Source organism: Nematolebias whitei, chromosome 19 (assembly GCF_014905685.2).
Source record: "Nematolebias whitei isolate Nwh7 chromosome 19, NemWhi1, whole genome shotgun sequence".
NCBI lineage: Eukaryota > Metazoa > Chordata > Actinopteri > Cyprinodontiformes > Rivulidae > Nematolebias > Nematolebias whitei.
The window spans coordinates 10,057,145-10,075,053 of NC_056516.1; the positions used below are offsets into that span (position 1 = coordinate 10,057,145).

The following is a 17,909-nucleotide window of genomic DNA, read 5'->3' on the forward strand; positions in this document are numbered from 1 at the left end:
GTGTTGCTTATAAAATTTGACTCTACCGTTCGGGTAGTAAAACATTGTGGCGTAAATCATTTATTTATGAGTTTCCTCTTGTTTCTTGGAGACGATGACACAGACTTGTCATTTCTCGTGCTCAGCTCACTGTGTAGATAAACTTCCATGTTGCTGTTTGACCTTGGACGTAGTTTACTGATTTGTTCTGATCAGTAATTTGGACCTGAAGCGATCGCTTTGGTTGTGTAAAAGCAACATATATCCTTGTTCTCTTGGAATAATTTACATGTTTTTTTGTGATGTCTTACAAAGTGTGGCTCTGTATTCATATTTATAAATGCCTTTATTCTGTTGTACATTGTTAAAATACTTCCAAAGAATGATCTGGGCTTTTCCATTATTTTATTTTTTTTACAAGAAAATCTGACATTGTCTTGAATGTTAATTAAAAAGAAAGCAGGTATAATATAGCTTTAAAAAGATTTTATTGTTATTGTATGGCACATTACATAAAACATGACACTCTTTCACTTTAGGTCCATTGTGCAAAGCAAGTAAAAATAATCTTTTTTTTTTTTAAACGTACACAAATATTCCAAAATTATAATAATTACCTTGTTCTCTTATATTCTCACTAATAAAGGTTTAAGTGCATATGAATGATAAAACCTTACTCGTGAGACATGCAGATTGGCACAGATGTTAGAAAACACAGACGGTTGGAAGATGGTGCTCGACTCTGGTGCTTCTGGTCATAAATTTAGAGCTTCAGCCACCTTTCTTTCCTCAGGAATACCATTTACCTGCAGTAAATGAAGGATAAGAGTAAACGGCTGCAACTTAATTTTAATGCTCTGTTTAAAAGAAGAGATTTGTTGAAAAAAGCCGGACGTGGTAAAGAATCATATTTGGATCCTCTAAACACGAACATACTGCTGCACCTACCTCCAGTCTTCGAAATGTCGACATGACATAATTATCTCCTTTGTTAGCATTGAACAGAAAAAGCAGGTTGTTAGTGCATCGTGCAGTTGATTGCTTTGGCCACCAGAGGGCGCGCGCACACAGAAAACAGTTTGTTGTTCTTCCCCTACAGATTCTGAGGAAAATAATAGGAACTCATGCTCCTTAAACAGAAACAACCAATTTTATGAAAGATTACCAATTATTATTCTTTGTGCCGCAACTCTCAAAGTGATGCTGTCTTAAATTAACTCAATGTACGAGGCTAAAGCTGCACTCGACATAATTAATTTTGTTGACCCCCACCCCACACTTTTTATCCATTTACAGAAGTCACTTTAAGTAAAAAAAAAAAAAAATTCCTATAGTGATGACAAAAATGTTGACAAAATGACAAAAAAGTCAACTTAATTATCATAATTGATATTAGCTGAATACCTAATTTAAGTCTGGTCCGGATTAAAAAATATATATATATATATATTTTTTGTTTATTTTTTATTTATTTGTTTTACTTTTGTTGTTTTTATTAATTTTATTTATTTGCTTTTCTGTTGTTGTCTTTATATTTTTGTTTATCTGTTATATTTATTTTATTATTAATTAATTTATTTGTTTTTCTGTAGTTTTTTTATTTGTTTTATTATTAATTATTTTATGTATTTGTTTTCTGTTGTTGTTTTTTATTATTTGTTTTTATTAAATTTATTTATTTGTTTGTTTATATTTTGTTTTTATTTATTTGTTTTCATTATTAATTTTATTTGTTTTTCTGTTGCTTTTTTAATGTGTTTTTTATTAATGATAGTTTTATGAATTTATTTTTCTGTTGTTTTTATTATTTGTTTGTTTTATTATTAATAATTTAATTTATTAGTTTATATGTTGTTTTTATTTGTTTCATTATTAATAGTTTTATTTATTTATTTTTCTGTAGTTTATTATTTATTTGTTTTTATTATTAATACTTTTATTTATATATTTGTTTTCTGTTGTGTTTTTTTATTTTTTTATTTGTTTTTCTGTTGTTTTTATTTATTTGTTTATATTATTAATAGTTTTATTTGTTTATTTATGTTTCTGTTGTTTGTTCATTATTAAGTTTGTTTTATTATCAATAGTTTTTCGTTTATATGTTGTTGTTTTTTATTATTTGTTTGTTTTTCTGTTGTTTTTATTTGTTTTTATTATTAATATTTTTATTTATTTGTTTTTCTGTTGTTTTTAATATTTATTTGTTTGTTTTTGTTATTAATAATTTTATTTATTTATTTGTTTTTCTGTGGTTGTTTTTATTATTTATTTGTTTGTTTTTATTATTAATAATTTTATTTAATAATTTTTTTTTTATCCGTCCAGAGGACCTGACTTAATCATTTTTCTACCTGGATTATTGATTGCTGAGCATGAATCAGGATGTTCTACTGAATATTTTTAGATAAACTGTAGTTTCATTTCTGCAGAACTACAGAACATCAGTAATGTTGCTCTTTTCTAAATATGACCAAATTCCAGCCATATTTCCTAAACCTCAATATTTTCAAACAAAGTCAAGGAAAAGTGTTTACGGATAGTCCAGCTTTTATTTATTTATTTGTTTTAGACTTTTCAGCTCCTAGTCTGGAAGCTTACCTTGCTTAAACGAATGCAGAAGGAACAGCTTGTGAGCCAAACAGCCAAGCTTCTAAACATCTTTTCTTTTATAAAATTATTGTGTGATCAGGTTGTCAGCCTGGTAAATAGTGTCATTTCATTGTGCTGGTAATAAACTTGCACCTGCAAACATGCTTTTCTGAGTCAAATTAAAAGTAGGTAAATAAAATAAACAGCAGGATGAACAGCATGCAGATTCTGTCATGCATGTTTGTTTCACATCGACTGACACGTGTACTAAAATTAAATCAAATAACAAACACTAACCTGTTGGCCTTTGTTGTGGAATTGTTATCTGGTTTTGCAGATTCCTGAAACAGTGGACGACGGTTACAGTGGGAACAAAAAACACAAATATCTAGTACTTTTAAAAATATTAATTATTTATTATCAGTTCTGAAGCTCACTTCTGTAGAAAACAACATGGCGGGAAGTCGTTTTGTTTTGGATCATATGAACAACAAAGACCGTTCTAAACCTCTCATCAGTGATTAACGAGACTGAGCTTTGCTGTTTGATCCCATAAAAAATAAAATGTTTTACTCACGCCTGTGTCTGCATAAGAGGCATGCTGGTGGTCTCGTAGTTGTCGGGGTGGATGGGCGGCACCACCTCCCCGCTGACTGGGTTGAAGACGGGCAGGGTGGAGAGAGGCCAGGAGATCTCGCGGTTCTTGGACATGCTCCTCAGCTCCTTGGTGGATTTCTGGATAGAGCTGTGATGCACCAGCTGGATGCTGGAGGATGGAGAAGACGTGAGTTGGTGCTGAAGCATTTTCCAGCAGAAACTGATCTGAACACGTGAGGTCTGCATTTTATCTGAGCATGCCCATTATGAACACATCTGTCCTACTGCTGCTTGTTTGATCCGTTTCATTTAGGGAGTTCATCTTCCACATTTATTCATGTACAAAGCTCTTTATTCCTGTTAAGCTGGTCATTAAATTTATCAGCAGCCCAATGAATGAATGAATGAATGTCAACAAACATATGAGCATATGAATGGAAAGAAAAGAGTCGTCAACATAAAAGAGAACGAAAATCGACCCAGAAAATAAACAAATAAACAAAAAACACAGGAGAGATAAAACACTTACGCTGGTGTTTGCATGTTTCTTTTTGCCCTAGAAGCAAAACAAAATGAATGAATTAAATATTAATATTAATAATTAAAGCAACATCTACACACAGGTGAATGAACTGCTGCATAAAGTCGGGTGGGGATGGGGTGGAGCGTTAAAGGGGGCACTTCTCTCCCAGCCTGAAAACGATGTAAGGATGGGGATGAACGACGTTTAGTTTCGTGGTTCAAAATGTAATAAAAACAACACAAAAGACAAACATAATGAAGAACTGAATGTAAATGGACACACTGGATGGATGGTAATGAAAAGCTGCAGTTCCAGATTTTGAAGTTTGGGTTTTGAATGGTGTCTGATTATCCAGCTCCTAATGTCTCTGCTGTCATTTCCTTTATTTCATTTTCCTATTCCTACGCAGGACGGGTTCATTGGGCTGTCGGGTGCAATATTAGTGCAGAAATAAACGAGATCAGGCAAACTTACACCCCTTCCCGTCTGCAGCACATAGTGTAGCCAAGGATGAAGAAGAGGACTAGTGCCACAGCAGCAGGAACCGCCAGCGTGATGAGGAAGTCGGAAAAGTAATCCCGGCTCTTCAGAAACTCAGAGGGGGGGTTGTATTCACCAAAATCTGGCAGGATTCCCGTACCCGGGTCGGGACGAGTGATGTATACTGGGACTACTTTGTTAATATCAACCTACAGTGAGAGAGGAACGTCTTTCAGAACGCTTGCAGCTCATACAAAGCAAGTGAAATAACTAATAATTACAGGCTGCTCAGGTCCAATTTAAAAGCTTGATTTGTTGGGTCAGAGTCAGAGCATCCTCACCAGAGAGATCTTACACCAGTCGATGTGAAACTGAGCTCGGAACTTCTTGTCACAGCTGATGACAGGCTCCATTTCCTGACTGCAGCGCAGCTGGTTATGTGGGTTCTCCACCTCCCGCAGGCAAGACGAGAAGGGAACGTCAGCACCAACCATCACATAAACACTAGAGAGGGAGGAGATGAAGAGAAGGGGATGAAGAACAGGATGGAGACTCATCTTATACGTGTACACAGAGGCTTGTAATAAAAGCATCCCTGCTCCTCTGAGAGTTCTGCTGTAACATTTTATCTGCTAAACTTTAGCATGCGCTCTCGCTCAAGGCGGACGCATTCTCCTCTCCCTCCTCTGTTCTCCTGTTCCTCGTGCTTTTTTGCTTTCTGTCTGTGTCTTGGAGCTCCTGGTACACACCTTCCAAACAAAAGATACTATCATGGCTCTGGTGAGCTGGACTTTCAATGCAATCGACAAAACATTTTCAACAAAACAACAGGGTCCTGGAGAGCCCTCATGTCCTGCTGAGACGCACACTGCAGGATACAGCATGGACCCGTGGGGGGTGTAGGAGCTGACGTGTCGTGCTGTTTCTGTCTCAGGAGGACGCCCAAGAGTTTATATAATTGGATTCATGAGAGCAGGATTTCTGCTTTTTGGCATCGACAGGTCCCTATGTTATCGGCTTTTGAAGAAGACGGCAGCAGTTTCTGCCATAACAGAACTGCCAAGTCTGTGTGAAGGTTTAGTTTGTGCTTCGAGTACTCAAAATCAGCTGATTTACGAGCTAAACCGTAAGATGGAAGTGATTTGTGAGAATCGCAGGCCACCTGCGGCTTCTAGGACTCGCCAGCATGTTGGAGTCGACCTTGGAGGGGGCTCATAACACGGATCAGTGGAATGCCCACAAATCTTTTTATACCTCCTTTTTCCTTTCCTCATGTTTTCCACTCTCCTTATTCATAAAATGTTCTCTACAAAAACAACTGGACTTTATTTGTAACAGAAGACGTTTCGCTCCTCATCCGAGGAGCTTTCTCAATTCAACGAGAAGAGAGTGACAGATACAGGTTATAAGGCTGAGAAGTCCAGTTGTTTTTGTGTTGAACGTTTTTGAATGTATCATGTCCTGGATGACTGAGAATCTTCACCAGCACACTCGCCTTATCTAATGAAAAAGCTGGCGCTGCTCTCTGTGGCTGCAGCCTCAGACATCTTGTCTCCCATGTCTGTTGTTCTCTTTGGCGGGATGTACTGAAATGAAATTTCCCTTTGGGATCAATAAAGTATATTGATTGATTGATTGATGAATTGAATATGAAAGGAACACAAAACAGCTGAAAAAAACAGCTGAAAGTAGCTGAAAAAAACAAGTTCAAATGTGCACAAAAAAGCTGAAAGAAGCTGAAGCAGAACCAAATGTGAAAGGAGCAGTGAACAGTTGTAAACAGAGCTGAAGATATGAAGGATGGAAAATGAGCTCATTTATTTTTCTATGAGGAAAAAGTGGCAGAAAAGGCTAAATATTTTAAAAAGCTAAAGTTGCACCAATACCAAAAGTCATAGCACCCTTCTCCTGAACGAACTGATCATTTTGATATATGATTACCACAGTTGAAGTAGCACAAAAATTATGGAACGAGAAAGATGCAAAAAAACATACGGAAGACAAATAGATCACAAGAGTGAATGCTTCATAAACATTCACTCAATGATACCAACCTCATGGAACTCTGCATGTTTCAATTCAATTCAGTTTCAATTCAGTTCAGTTTATTTGCGTTCAGCTACAGAAGTCCAGGTGATTCGTCTTTTGTCCCTTGATTTCCGGCGTCCTGCTTGACTGAGAGTCTTCACTGACGTACGATCACTAGCATCAGTGTCGGACCGTATCGATACTGACGTGATGGGATCGATACTTGAGTTTGTTTCTACCTTCAGTACGTCGCTCCTGTTCACAAAATACTGAGGCTGCGCTTCAAGGCTTCAGAAGGCTAGATTAAATGTAAACACTGGAACAAACAATCATGGCAGATAATAACTTCATCGGTTTAATCGGTTCTGATTGCACAACAACTTCAGAATCGATGCAGACACGCTAACGTGTAGCATCCATATTCTGCAAACACAGCGTGCTGCGTTTTCTTCTGCGCATGTGGGTCTCATCAGGGCTACACTGTTCAGACTGGAGTCTGATGACGGTCGCATTTTAAATATAGTGGGAATCAGCTCCCAAAAAAATCGGATCTAAGCAAAACGTCAGAATTGAGCTGTCTCTGATAAAATGTCAGGATGGGCAGAGTGGGCTGAGAAGATACACAGTTTGTTTGATTAAGGTAGGTGGAGAAACTCAGGGAGGCTTTCTTCAAAAGAGTTTTACCAACTGAGTAAATCTCAACATGACTGTGGCTTTTGAAACACAAAAAGTAGCTCAAACAGACGAGGAAAAACGAGTAAGCTGTAACTGGAGCTAATAAAGTGTTTAACTGGGATCCCAGTCCATCTCCTCACCCCTCTTTCAGATTGTTGATAGGCAGAGGCACCCGGCCTCCACGGTCCAGCGCTGAGGTAATGTTGATGGCGTTGAGCCTCTCCGGCTGCCACACGTTCTTCACAGCCCCAAGAAAGTCCCCCAGCACCTCGCTGGCCAACATCTCCTCCACATTCATGTTTTTGATGTAAAACTCTGCTTGGTACGGGAGCGGAAACTCTGTCCAGAAAGACAAAACCAGGACAAAACTGTTTTTTAAGAAGGCGCTAGCATAAGATGACGAGCTGTACGTCTGTGTATTAAAATCTATCAACTCAGGAAGGGAAATGCAGTTGTGCCTTGAAGGCATCATTATTACCCTCATGTTGTTAGTGCAGTGGCACATGATGTTTTTCCAGCAGGTGCTGGTGTATCTGCTGAGCTTTTTGTTGTTGTTATTTTGTACTCTCTTGGTTCAGATGGCAGATGACATCACAGCTCGGAGAGTGATGTCACGCAAACAGCTGCTGAGCTTTCCCTCGACTCTGTTCACATTGTAACGCACGTACAACATCTGTTCAGCAAGCCACATGCACAGATGTGCTGCGTAACTGCTGGGACAAAAGGAACAACTGGCTGCTAATAGAAGTCCTGTGTTTTATGACACAACATAATCTACTGATTTATCGTGGTTTACTTGAAATATAAAACAAATTGTGCAAAACTTCAAATTAAGAGTTTCTTTTACAGTGTTGGTCTAAAACACAACTGACTGAGATTTGGTGCAACCAAGTTAAAGTTTGGGACTAATGAGTGACTAAATAACAAAAAGTCAGTTCAGTTAATTTTCCAGAACGTGCGCTCGAGTCACCTCGTCGTCACTGGGAGCAGAGTTTTCAAAGGTGGTGAAAATAGTTTCCAAGTTTTTCTGAGCTCTTGTAATTTACAAAAAAAGCTAGGCAAACTCCATCTGCTGATGATGATGAGAGCAGCTTCTATTACAGCTGTGCTGAGATTAACTCTCAAGATTTTAATTCAGTGGCTTTTTAAATTCTTTTAGACATTAACTTATCTAAACTAAGGCATCATTTTCTGCACAAAAAAAAAAAAAAAGAAGCCCCTTCCTCAGTTCACGTATCGTGCCTTCAGGATTGATTTGGTGTGGTTTGTTCGACACTGTCCTGCTGGTTCCTCACCTTCTGTGGCCATGATGTTTATGACCAGGTTGTGCCGTGCCGTCTCAAACGTGCGTCTGTTATAGGCAGTAATCTGAAACACAGGGGGGAAAGTTTAAACTCAGATCAGTGCAGTTTACATGGCAGCACAAAAAAATAAAAAGAACCTGTCCAGATGACCTGACTGAAAAATGTTGTGCTGTATACCTGGATTATTGTTGTTTACGTAAACTTGCAACTGAAATAACCATATGTTGTTTATTAATACAAAACAAATAAGTTAACCAGTGACATGTAGTCACCAGAAAATGCTGAGAAATTGTGCTCAAGTTTGCGTAAATGATTTTTGCACAAATCTTAGAAACTAACATTAATCCTTGTGTTTGAAACACATTAACACCAGAAACGTGAAGGCAACTGTACATGAACTCCTGAAGACAGGTGAAATGTTTTAAAAAATACTGAACATTTTTAACATTTCCACTCTTTTGTTGAACAACCCTGACATGCAAATTTAAAAAAAAAACTATAGAAAATCCATCTTGAAAAAAACATCTGATTTTCTGCCTCTGTAGTAAAATGTATTGAACAGGTTCATATTTTCATATTCTTGAGTAAGCAATCCTTCTGATGGGCATATTACCTTATATTATCTTATCATACCTTATTAAAGTGTCTTCTTCATCTTCTTCTGGTGATATTACTAGCGGTTGGAAAACTACCATAATTTCTGGACTATTGAGCACACCTGAATATAAGCCACGCCCACTAAATAAATTTAAATTTTGTACATGTATAGGCCGTGCTTGTCTATAAGCCGCAGGTGCCCATGTTGTAACAGGAGATATTTGCACAAAGATTTTTAAAACTTTTAATTAAATATGTACCGGTAACAAACACAAATACGTACAGTAAAAGTTTTCTTCTGAACAGTGACTGTAACGAGGCTGGTTAAAAATAAATGAATACAGTAGCCTCCCAGGAAATGCCTAGCAGCTCTATTTCCTTCTTCGACAGCCAGATCAATCACCTTTAACTTGAAATCTGCATCATCTGCATTTTTTGTGTGTTTTCCATGAGGAGGGTGTGTTCATCAAGTGCAAAATAACTGACCTGAAGAATTTAGTGAGAGTGTGTTTCATTTACAGTAATTCAAAGTTTCATTGGTCCACTGTGACCCGCTCTGTAATTTCATTGGTCAATTTTTATTTTTTACCTTTATTTACACAGGTAGTCTCATTGAGCCACGAGGACCCACCCCTCAAGAGAGACGTGTATTGGGCAGCTATGTGAGCGCCCAGGTGTGATGAAGCTAAATGTTTTGGTGGCATGAAGCTAGTTAGGCTGTAAAAAAATAAATAAATAGCTGCAGCGTTGTATAAACCGCAGGGATCAAAGTGTGTGAAAAAAGAAGCAGCTCACAGTCCGGTAATTACAGTAGATTGTCTTCTTTACCGCCTCTAGAAGTCCAGTTTAATCGCCTACAGCACCCTCTGCTGGTTGTCTTGAGTCAATACATTTCATAGGTTCAATTTATTTACACGGTGTTATAATCTGTCTTGGGATGGGGGGGGTGGGGGGGGGGGGGGTCGGTACCTGAATGGCCGGCCCGCCCTCTGGTGCCGGGTCTGGGCTGAGCTACAAAATTTACACATTGCAGGTTCTGTACCCAGCTGTGGCACCATATAGAGCAGGGGTGTCCAAAGTATGGCCCGAGGGCCATTTGCGGCCCTTGGAGTAATTTTGTGCGGCCCCCGACTGCAATTAAAGAATGGTATAATTTCAACCCACAGGCTCAAGAGGTTGATGCAGATGTAGACCTTTAGATTTAATGGAGATACTTTTTAAAATTTTAGGTTTAACAGCAAAACAGATTAATATAATCTTCTCAAAATGAGCGATATCAAGTACAGTACAAATATTTAGCTATAATTAATCCCTTTATCCTACAACAAACCTGTCATAAAGTAGAATTTTGGATAATAATTCATAAAACTTGTCTAAAAGTGTTTTCAAAGAAAATAATTTCAGTTCATGAAATAATCGATGGGGAGAAACTGGACACTTTAAAAATAATATCAAGTGGTGTCATCAATATATAGTTGATCAACTTTATCAGTGTCCCTTCAAACCTTCCATGAATCTAACGACGGTCATCTGGAAGGTTTTTCAGAACTTCGATGACCCGTTTGGGCCATGGTATTTGAAGTGTCACCTGTTTTAATGAACAGTTACTCATTTTAGGCTTTTATCCCTGAAAATAAACAAAAATGAACTTTCCAAGCACAAGAAAACAAATAACAGACCCCAAAACTCTAATAAGTTAAAACCTTTAAATAAATAAAAAGGTTCATGTTTATGAGGCTCCTAACGTTCTGGATCTACAATAATTTAAACTAAACTTTTAGCCTTTCTCCAAAACATTGTTCAAGTTGTTGAGAGTCTAAAAATGAGGGGGGAAATAACTCTTTTGAAACTTTTTTCTTTTCTTAAATTCAGATTTTTCTGGCCCACGAGTCGTTTCATGTGACAGTTCTGGACACCCCTGATACAGCGGCCTGAGTTCTGCTGGACATGTTCAACCTTTGAGACAAGGTTTTCAACAGTAGCTTATGAGGAGACTTTAACAGCTTCAAACACATGATGGAAGTCAGGTCTGACAGCGCTGTGCACGACATGGTTCTACTTTTCTACTCAAAACAGAGACGGCAGCTCAGAGAAATCCTTTCAAACCATTACGTTTATGGTAGCAAATAACCAGTTACATGATCAAACGATAACTTATTTTACAAAAGTGTTTCAATGTTTTCAGCACATAAAGAAACATTTCCTGTAGATCTTTGACAGTAATAAGTTGCAGCAAAAACCGTTCCGGCCACACACCTCTATGATGGTCGGCTTGCCAACATGCTCTGCAGTAGGAGAGCCGTAAAGCACCCCGTCGCTGTGAGGGGTCCTCTGGATGTAGCGCAGCCAGCCTGGCCGGTCGGGGTAGCCCCTCAGGTTGGTGTTGAAAGTGATTGGATCATCGCTGGCATCGCCTGTAGAGTAGGCAGTTTAATAAGGAACACTGCAGTGATTTGTTGCAGGTCAGCCTCAATTCAATAAGGAACATTTAGTCCTATTAGCTGAAATGCAGACATGATGGCTACGCCAGCAAAGTTTATTCTTCTAGTGAAATAGGATACACACACACACACACACACACACACACACACATATATATATATATATATATATATATATATATATATATATATATATACAGTATGCTGTGCAGGTACATCACTTGACAAATGTTTTTTGTAAAGTGATCAAATATAAAAAAATAGGTGTGAGAATGTTTGATTGTCTCTATGTGTCCCTGTGATGGACTGGAGACCTGTCCAAGGTGTCCCCCGCCTCTCCCACAGTGATGGCTGGACATGGGCACCATTGGCACCAGTGACCAGTGGTGGACAGTAATGAAGTACATTTTCCTGAGTATCTTTACTCTTTCTTGAGTATTTGTGTTTTTGGGAACTTGTGACTTTCACTCCAGTACATTTCTAGGAAGCTTCTTGTTCCTGTGGGCTCAGCTTTGTAATCCACTGTTGCTGTTTTTCTTTCCTTAAATGCAGTTGACCAGTTGTTCAGGGATGATGCTGGATTCATCTGTGCAGAACATTCCTTGTTTTGTCAGCTTCCATGTTAAGTATGACAGTACCTTCAGTTATCAGTGTTACATATGCACTTTTACACACAAACAATGCGGTGTCTGAATACTGAAGCTGAGGAAAAGACTACATGTGCATCATCTGTTGGGATTTCCATGACGTTCCACAAACATGTAAAATGGAGGGACGGTATTATTTGTAGTTTACAGGTTTTATTAAGGCACGTGGTTCTACATGTCAATACATGATCAGGTGGTTTCAGAGTTACAAGGTTCTGTAAAATCACTCAAAACAATACAGCAGTGTACTGATATTAGAAAATATAATTTGTTAGAATTGATTACTTTGTCTACCACTGCCAGAGACCCCCGCGACCCAAAAAGGAAGCAGTGGGTAAAGATAATGGGTGGATGGATAATCATAACATCAAAGCATAAACGTTTTAATGTGACGACGTCGTACCTGATTTGGGGTAAGGTGGAAACTCTCCCTTGAAGTGCTCCCTCTCCAGAACATGGACAAACAGCACTCCTGCTGACGGGTACACATTACGGTCTGCATGTGACCTCGACACGATGGTGATGACTAAAACACAGATTTGAAAGAACAGGCAGCTTTAGTTCCTCACAGCTGAAAATCTCATGCTCCGAGTGTTTTATTTGTCAGCAGAAGTATGTAAGCATGCTTCTTTTATACATTCGTCTGTATTTTGAACTGCATATATGAAAGAGGAAGCGACGGAGGAAGCTACGGAACAGTAGCAGTAAGAAGTGAATCAGACTGTGCAGAGCTTTTTTAGACCCTCCCCCTGCCTCCCTCTTACAAGGTTTAACTCCACTACACTTCTAACACAAACCTTAGACTTTATTAGAGCAGGAATCACTAAAAAACAGCATCTTTTAACAGACGTTTACACTTCACAACTCGTTTTGTGTCTTTCTCTTGCACTAATCCTGTACATGTCTCACCTTTCCCCATGTCTCACTCTCCCACAGTGGGTGGCAACTCAATTTTTAATCACCACGGGAGACTGAGTGTTAAAGGAAGAAGAAAAGTGGGAGGAAGTGGCAGGGGGGACCGGGGATATGCGCTAAGAAGTGAAAGCTGAGGAGAAAAAGCAGGTTTGATCTACTCTTGCCTGTAGACACACAACTCATGACGCACAGCTGGGAGAGATCTGTATTAGTTCATTCCTGCTGGAAAAATACTGCAGCTTTCCACTACTGTTACCTCCTTTTTAATCTTTTCAGTAGCATCAAACCAGCACAACTAGGGATGCACGATATTGGAGTTTTGTCCGATATTCGATATGCCGATGTTAATCTTATTTGTCTGATAACTGATTCCAATACTTTCCCCCCATAGACCTACCTACAGACACTACATACATAGCTCTGCTGTGGAACTAAAATACATTATTCTACATGCTCTTTGTCACTTTGGACTGCCACCAAATGCAGATGTTAAAAATGGGGCTGGAAAACTTGGATGATGTTTAATGTCTAATTTATTCATGACATTTATTCTCTAACACAACGACACTCGAACGATGCAAATTTGTGAATTTTCACAAATCTAAACTCAACCTGTTCACAAGTGAAACGTGTATAAATAGTATTGCATTAATAGATATACTTGACAAGTTTCCTAAATTAAAAATGAACTTAAAAAACAGAAGCGTTTCATATCGGTGAGTTGTTTTGATGGAATGGCCGATGTCCGATATTTAACTTTATCGCTAATATCGGCCGATACCGATACCAAGCCGATAATATCGTGCATCCCTAAGCACAATAAATAAATTTTCCTGTATAATGCACTGCTCTGTTTCTGTATTGTGAGGGTTTTTTTTTTTATTAAAGGAACTGATTATCAAAAAGTCCAATGAACAGAGTAAGTTTTTTTTTTTATCAATAGTTACTGCTGTTTGGCTGATATTTTTGAAATCTCTAGAAAGGACTGGATATTAAAAAATGTGACACAAAAAAAGATTTTAACTCATTGTTTACAGTCAAAACCACCTAAGAGAAAAAAGCAAAGACAACCTCATGTTTATGTTAAACTGGGTGTCAGCCAGCAACAGACGGCATATGTCTGATATCCCCAAGGACTCGGTCCCCGTGAGATACAATCAATAGCATTTAGCAGCCACTAAATGTGGTGTCGCTTCAACAACCTGCGCTTATATCCACCACATTTCTTTTCAAGGAGTCACCTGAGCATGACTAATCCACACAATGGCTCCTCTGGCTCCAACGACTGCACCCATGACATTAGGATCTAGATTAGTGTGAGACCAAAAATAAAACCTCATTTTGACGCAGCAGACCGGTTCCTGAGCGAAAGCCTCAGTCTGAGTGTGCACTTGGGTTTCTGGGCTCAAACCCTTTGGGCTTCAGCAACACAAAGGACCATTTCAGATACAACAAAGGCAAATACTTGCTACTATGCTCGACTCAAGTTGTGCCAGTTAAGGAGCAAGACAAGTGCAGATTGTAGCCAGCTAAAACTAATCATCTAATAGGAATTAAAAAATAAACTTCTTGGGTTATAAGCTTTGCCTCACATTTGCCGTTTCATTAAACAACAAATAATTTAAAAGCAATGCAGCTGACAGTTGTTAGGACTGCTGTCGTATGTTGTGTGTATCTTTCTCCCTCCTTAGCTGACATTAATCTGTCCTCCAGCACTAATGTTAAAACTCTTGGTGTTCTTTTTGATCAGCACATGTCTTTTATCCTCCACATTAAAAACGTTACTAGAACCTCCTTCTTCCACCTGCGTAATATCACTAAAACTAAAAACATCTTATCTAAAAATGATGCAGAAAAACTGGTCCATGCATTTGTCACGTCTAAACTGGACTATTGCAATGGTTTATTATCTGGGTGTCCAAATACTTCTTTAAAACATCTTCAGTTGATCCAAAATGCTGCTGCCAGAGTCTTAACTGGAGTTACTGGGAGAGATCATATCTCTCCAGTTTTAGCTTCTCTCCATTGGCTCCCTGTCAAATCCAGAAATGAATTCAAAATCTTACTTATAACCTACAAAGCTCTCAACAACCTGGTTCCATCTTATATTACAGATCTTATTGTTCCATATTTTCCTGACAGAGCACTTCGCTCTCAGACTGAAGGTTTACTTGTGGTTCCTAGAGCCAACATTTTTCAGTCAGGTCATCTGGACAGTTTCTTTTTTTTGTGCTGAAACGTTTCACCTTCCATCCAGAAGGCTTCATCAGTCAAGGAAACACACAACAAAACTGATTCTTCCCCTAACAGCTTACTCCAAAGTGGAACAAACCAGTTATGTTGGTGCTAAGATGGTCTCTTTGAGACGCCCCCTCCTTCGGTGCCGGCCCTCTTCCTCCTAAGACTCCCAGTTCGTCATAAATTATTATTCACATTAACTCACTGTTTAAGCATCTCCATTGACTCGGTGGCTGCTTGAGGTGTGCAGAAGGTGGAAACACCCACATCTCATTACAACCTGGCAGGCAGCTGTGCTTTGTTGCCGGTTGCAACAGTGTACTTTTGTTCTGTGTGTGTGATCACTTATCTAGAGAGCAGGTGTAAGAAAAGATCGATGACTAAGTCACAGATCTGTTAAGAGCACCAAATCTGCTTATTTGTGACCGGATGACTCCCTGCTTAGCTTTCTTGAGGTGATGAATCTCAAAGCTCAGAGTGTACAATACATCACCAATTAGAAGTTAATGCTAAACTGTCCGCTGCAGGCTAACCCACTGCCTTCAGTTCTGGTCAAATAACAGACAAGACTTGCTGGATAAACCTTAAAATCACATCCACACACACGTTCTAAACATACACGTTATCCTAACAATTGATAATTATCAACTTGTCCAGAAACATACAGTTTTCAAAAATGACCTAAATGGCATCCTTATAAATTGGTTGATTACTAATAGGTCTTGGGTGTGGTGGAAATGGTTAACCAGATTTTATGCATTTCTGAGCTGACCTTGGACCAGCTGAAGTGATGAGTTGACAAGAAGACCATGAGGCAGCCTTAATAAAGGCTTCTTCTAACACGGATCTTTAGCTAACCAAGGAACCAACAAGGAAAGGGTGTCCTTAGTCCTCTTGAATCATCTTCCTGCGCCCTTTGTCCAGGTCAGGAGGAACTTCTTTGATGCTCGGCTGGAAAAGTGCAGGGATTGCCGCTGTTTGTGACTCAGGCTCGGGTGTTCTGCCCGTGATGAACTTGAATTCACTCATCTGAACTCAGACATGGAAGTGAAAGTAGCTGGTGTTGCAACATGCAGAAGGCAACGGCTTTAAGGACAACGGTGGACACAAGGCAACCAGTTCAGTCCCTACTCCAGAGCAACACAGAAGGTAAAACTATTCATTTATCCTGAATACTTAGGGAACTGTTTTGGATTATTTAAAGTTTTACACACGTGCTGTAGGTGCCAATGGTCAAGGAGATAGAAGAAAAACTGTATGCTTCTGTTACACATAATTAGGATTAAATCTGCATCATTCAGGAGCAGGGTTTAGACAAGATGCAGTTAAATGCTGATACAGCGACAGAAAGTGGGTTCAGTCTGAGGGACAGCAAACTAAAAACAATAACGCTAGTATTAATGGGGAACCAGCTGAGTGTATCACTGGGTTATGACAGGAGGGAGGAGACACATGAAGTGCATCGCTGCACAAAACCCACTCACCATCTTTATACAAGGCTCTTCTCTGTTGCAAGGCCACGGATTGCTCCATTTGGACATTTCTCTCATGTAAATGGCTGCGAGTCGCATCATAGGCATGCACAATGTAAACTATTGGACCAGTGAATAGAAGCAGTCGTGAAACAAAGGGCGTCATTCAGAAGATTGTCAACAAATGCACCACCCTCCCACCTGATCCACTTCTTTAAGCACACAAGTACATTTACACATTTATGATACTGGAGTTCTGTACTGCTTCAAAAGTTTTCAGACATTTTGAAACTTCTACTAAGAATTGTTTCTATTATGGGGCGGCTGTGGCTGAGTGGTTAGAGCCGTCCTCCATTGGGTGAGTTGAGGGTTCGATTCCACCAGCAGTCACATGCTGAAGTGCCTCTGGACAAGACACTGAACCACTCATTGTCTCTGCTGTGTGTCCCACTGGTGTATGAATGTGATAAAGCTCTGATTAGTGTTTGTAGAGATCTGGTAGAGAGCTGTATGAATGGGTAAATGTGTTGTAAAGAGCTTTGAGTGTCTTGATCAGAAAGAAAGGTGTTATACAAGAACAGTCCATTTACCATTTAATATTTCCACAGATATTTAAATAAAAGAAGACTATTTTTCAGAAACCCCTTTAAGTCATGTGTTATTTCACAACAGTGTAATTCTCATAGTAGGGTAAGTGTATTTATTTATATTTGCATATTGCCCAGGACATCCTTGTAAAAGAGATTAAAAATCTCAATGGATTTCTTCCTGGTAAAATAAAGGTTTAAATTTAAAAAAATAAAATTATATATATATATATATATATATATATATATATATATATATATATATATATATATAACACCATTTTAAGAAACGTTTTTTAAAAGTTGTCATTGCTGGTAAATTTAGGTCCCTGCAGTGCTTTTTAATAGCCAAGCATCCTAATGTCACCTTCACCGGTTCAGTTCTGATTGAATTTGTTTTGCTTTAAGATTGTGTATCCTGTTAACAACCAGTGAATATCTACAGCCATATATTTAACTTTAGGGACCTATAAAACATCTGTTTCACCTTTTACATACATTTTAACATACGTGTATTAAATGCCAACACTAACATATCAAAACATAAATAGTTTTACTTCCAAGAAGTCTTGATTAGGTACAAAATCCTTTTGTAGCAGGTGAGCTATAAGGTAATAGCATCTCCACAGCAGTCTATATCAGGGCTGTTCAACAAAATTGCTTGGGGTGGGGGTGGGGTGGGGGGGGGGCACAGTTTCTGAAAGCCAACAGCTCGGGGGTCGGACATCCAGCGATTAAAATCATTATGTAAATAAACTAATGTTTACAAGTATCTGTTACTTTTTAAATTTGTTTATTTTCTTGCATTGAATCATAAATGCATAAAAAGAACACAAA

The 17,909-nt window shown here is 38.6% G+C and overlaps 1 protein-coding gene across 3 annotated transcripts in view; it reads right to left on the reverse strand.

The window, feature by feature from the left end:
- Window positions 1-450: 450 nt before the first annotated feature.
- The window catches only part of sgce (sarcoglycan, epsilon), an 18,858-nt gene continuing 1,399 nt past the window's right edge, over window positions 451-17,909 (reverse strand). The window contains exons 2-12 of one of the 3 annotated variants that reach the window (XM_037693270.1): window positions 12,264-12,386; window positions 11,029-11,186; window positions 8,167-8,239; window positions 7,012-7,210; window positions 4,510-4,672; window positions 4,163-4,377; window positions 3,695-3,721; window positions 3,146-3,334; window positions 2,866-2,909; window positions 928-965; window positions 451-785 (exon numbers count right to left, since the gene is read on the reverse strand). In XM_037693270.1, the coding sequence (XP_037549198.1) occupies window positions 735-785; window positions 928-965; window positions 2,866-2,909; window positions 3,146-3,334; window positions 3,695-3,721; window positions 4,163-4,377; window positions 4,510-4,672; window positions 7,012-7,210; window positions 8,167-8,239; window positions 11,029-11,186; window positions 12,264-12,386 (1,280 nt within the window). In that variant the 3' untranslated portion in view covers window positions 451-734. The remainder of the gene's footprint in view (window positions 786-927; window positions 966-2,865; window positions 2,910-3,145; window positions 3,335-3,694; window positions 3,722-4,162; window positions 4,378-4,509; window positions 4,673-7,011; window positions 7,211-8,166; window positions 8,240-11,028; window positions 11,187-12,263; window positions 12,387-17,909) is intronic. The other 2 variants (XM_037693271.1, XM_037693272.1) reach the window with 2 other exon arrangements.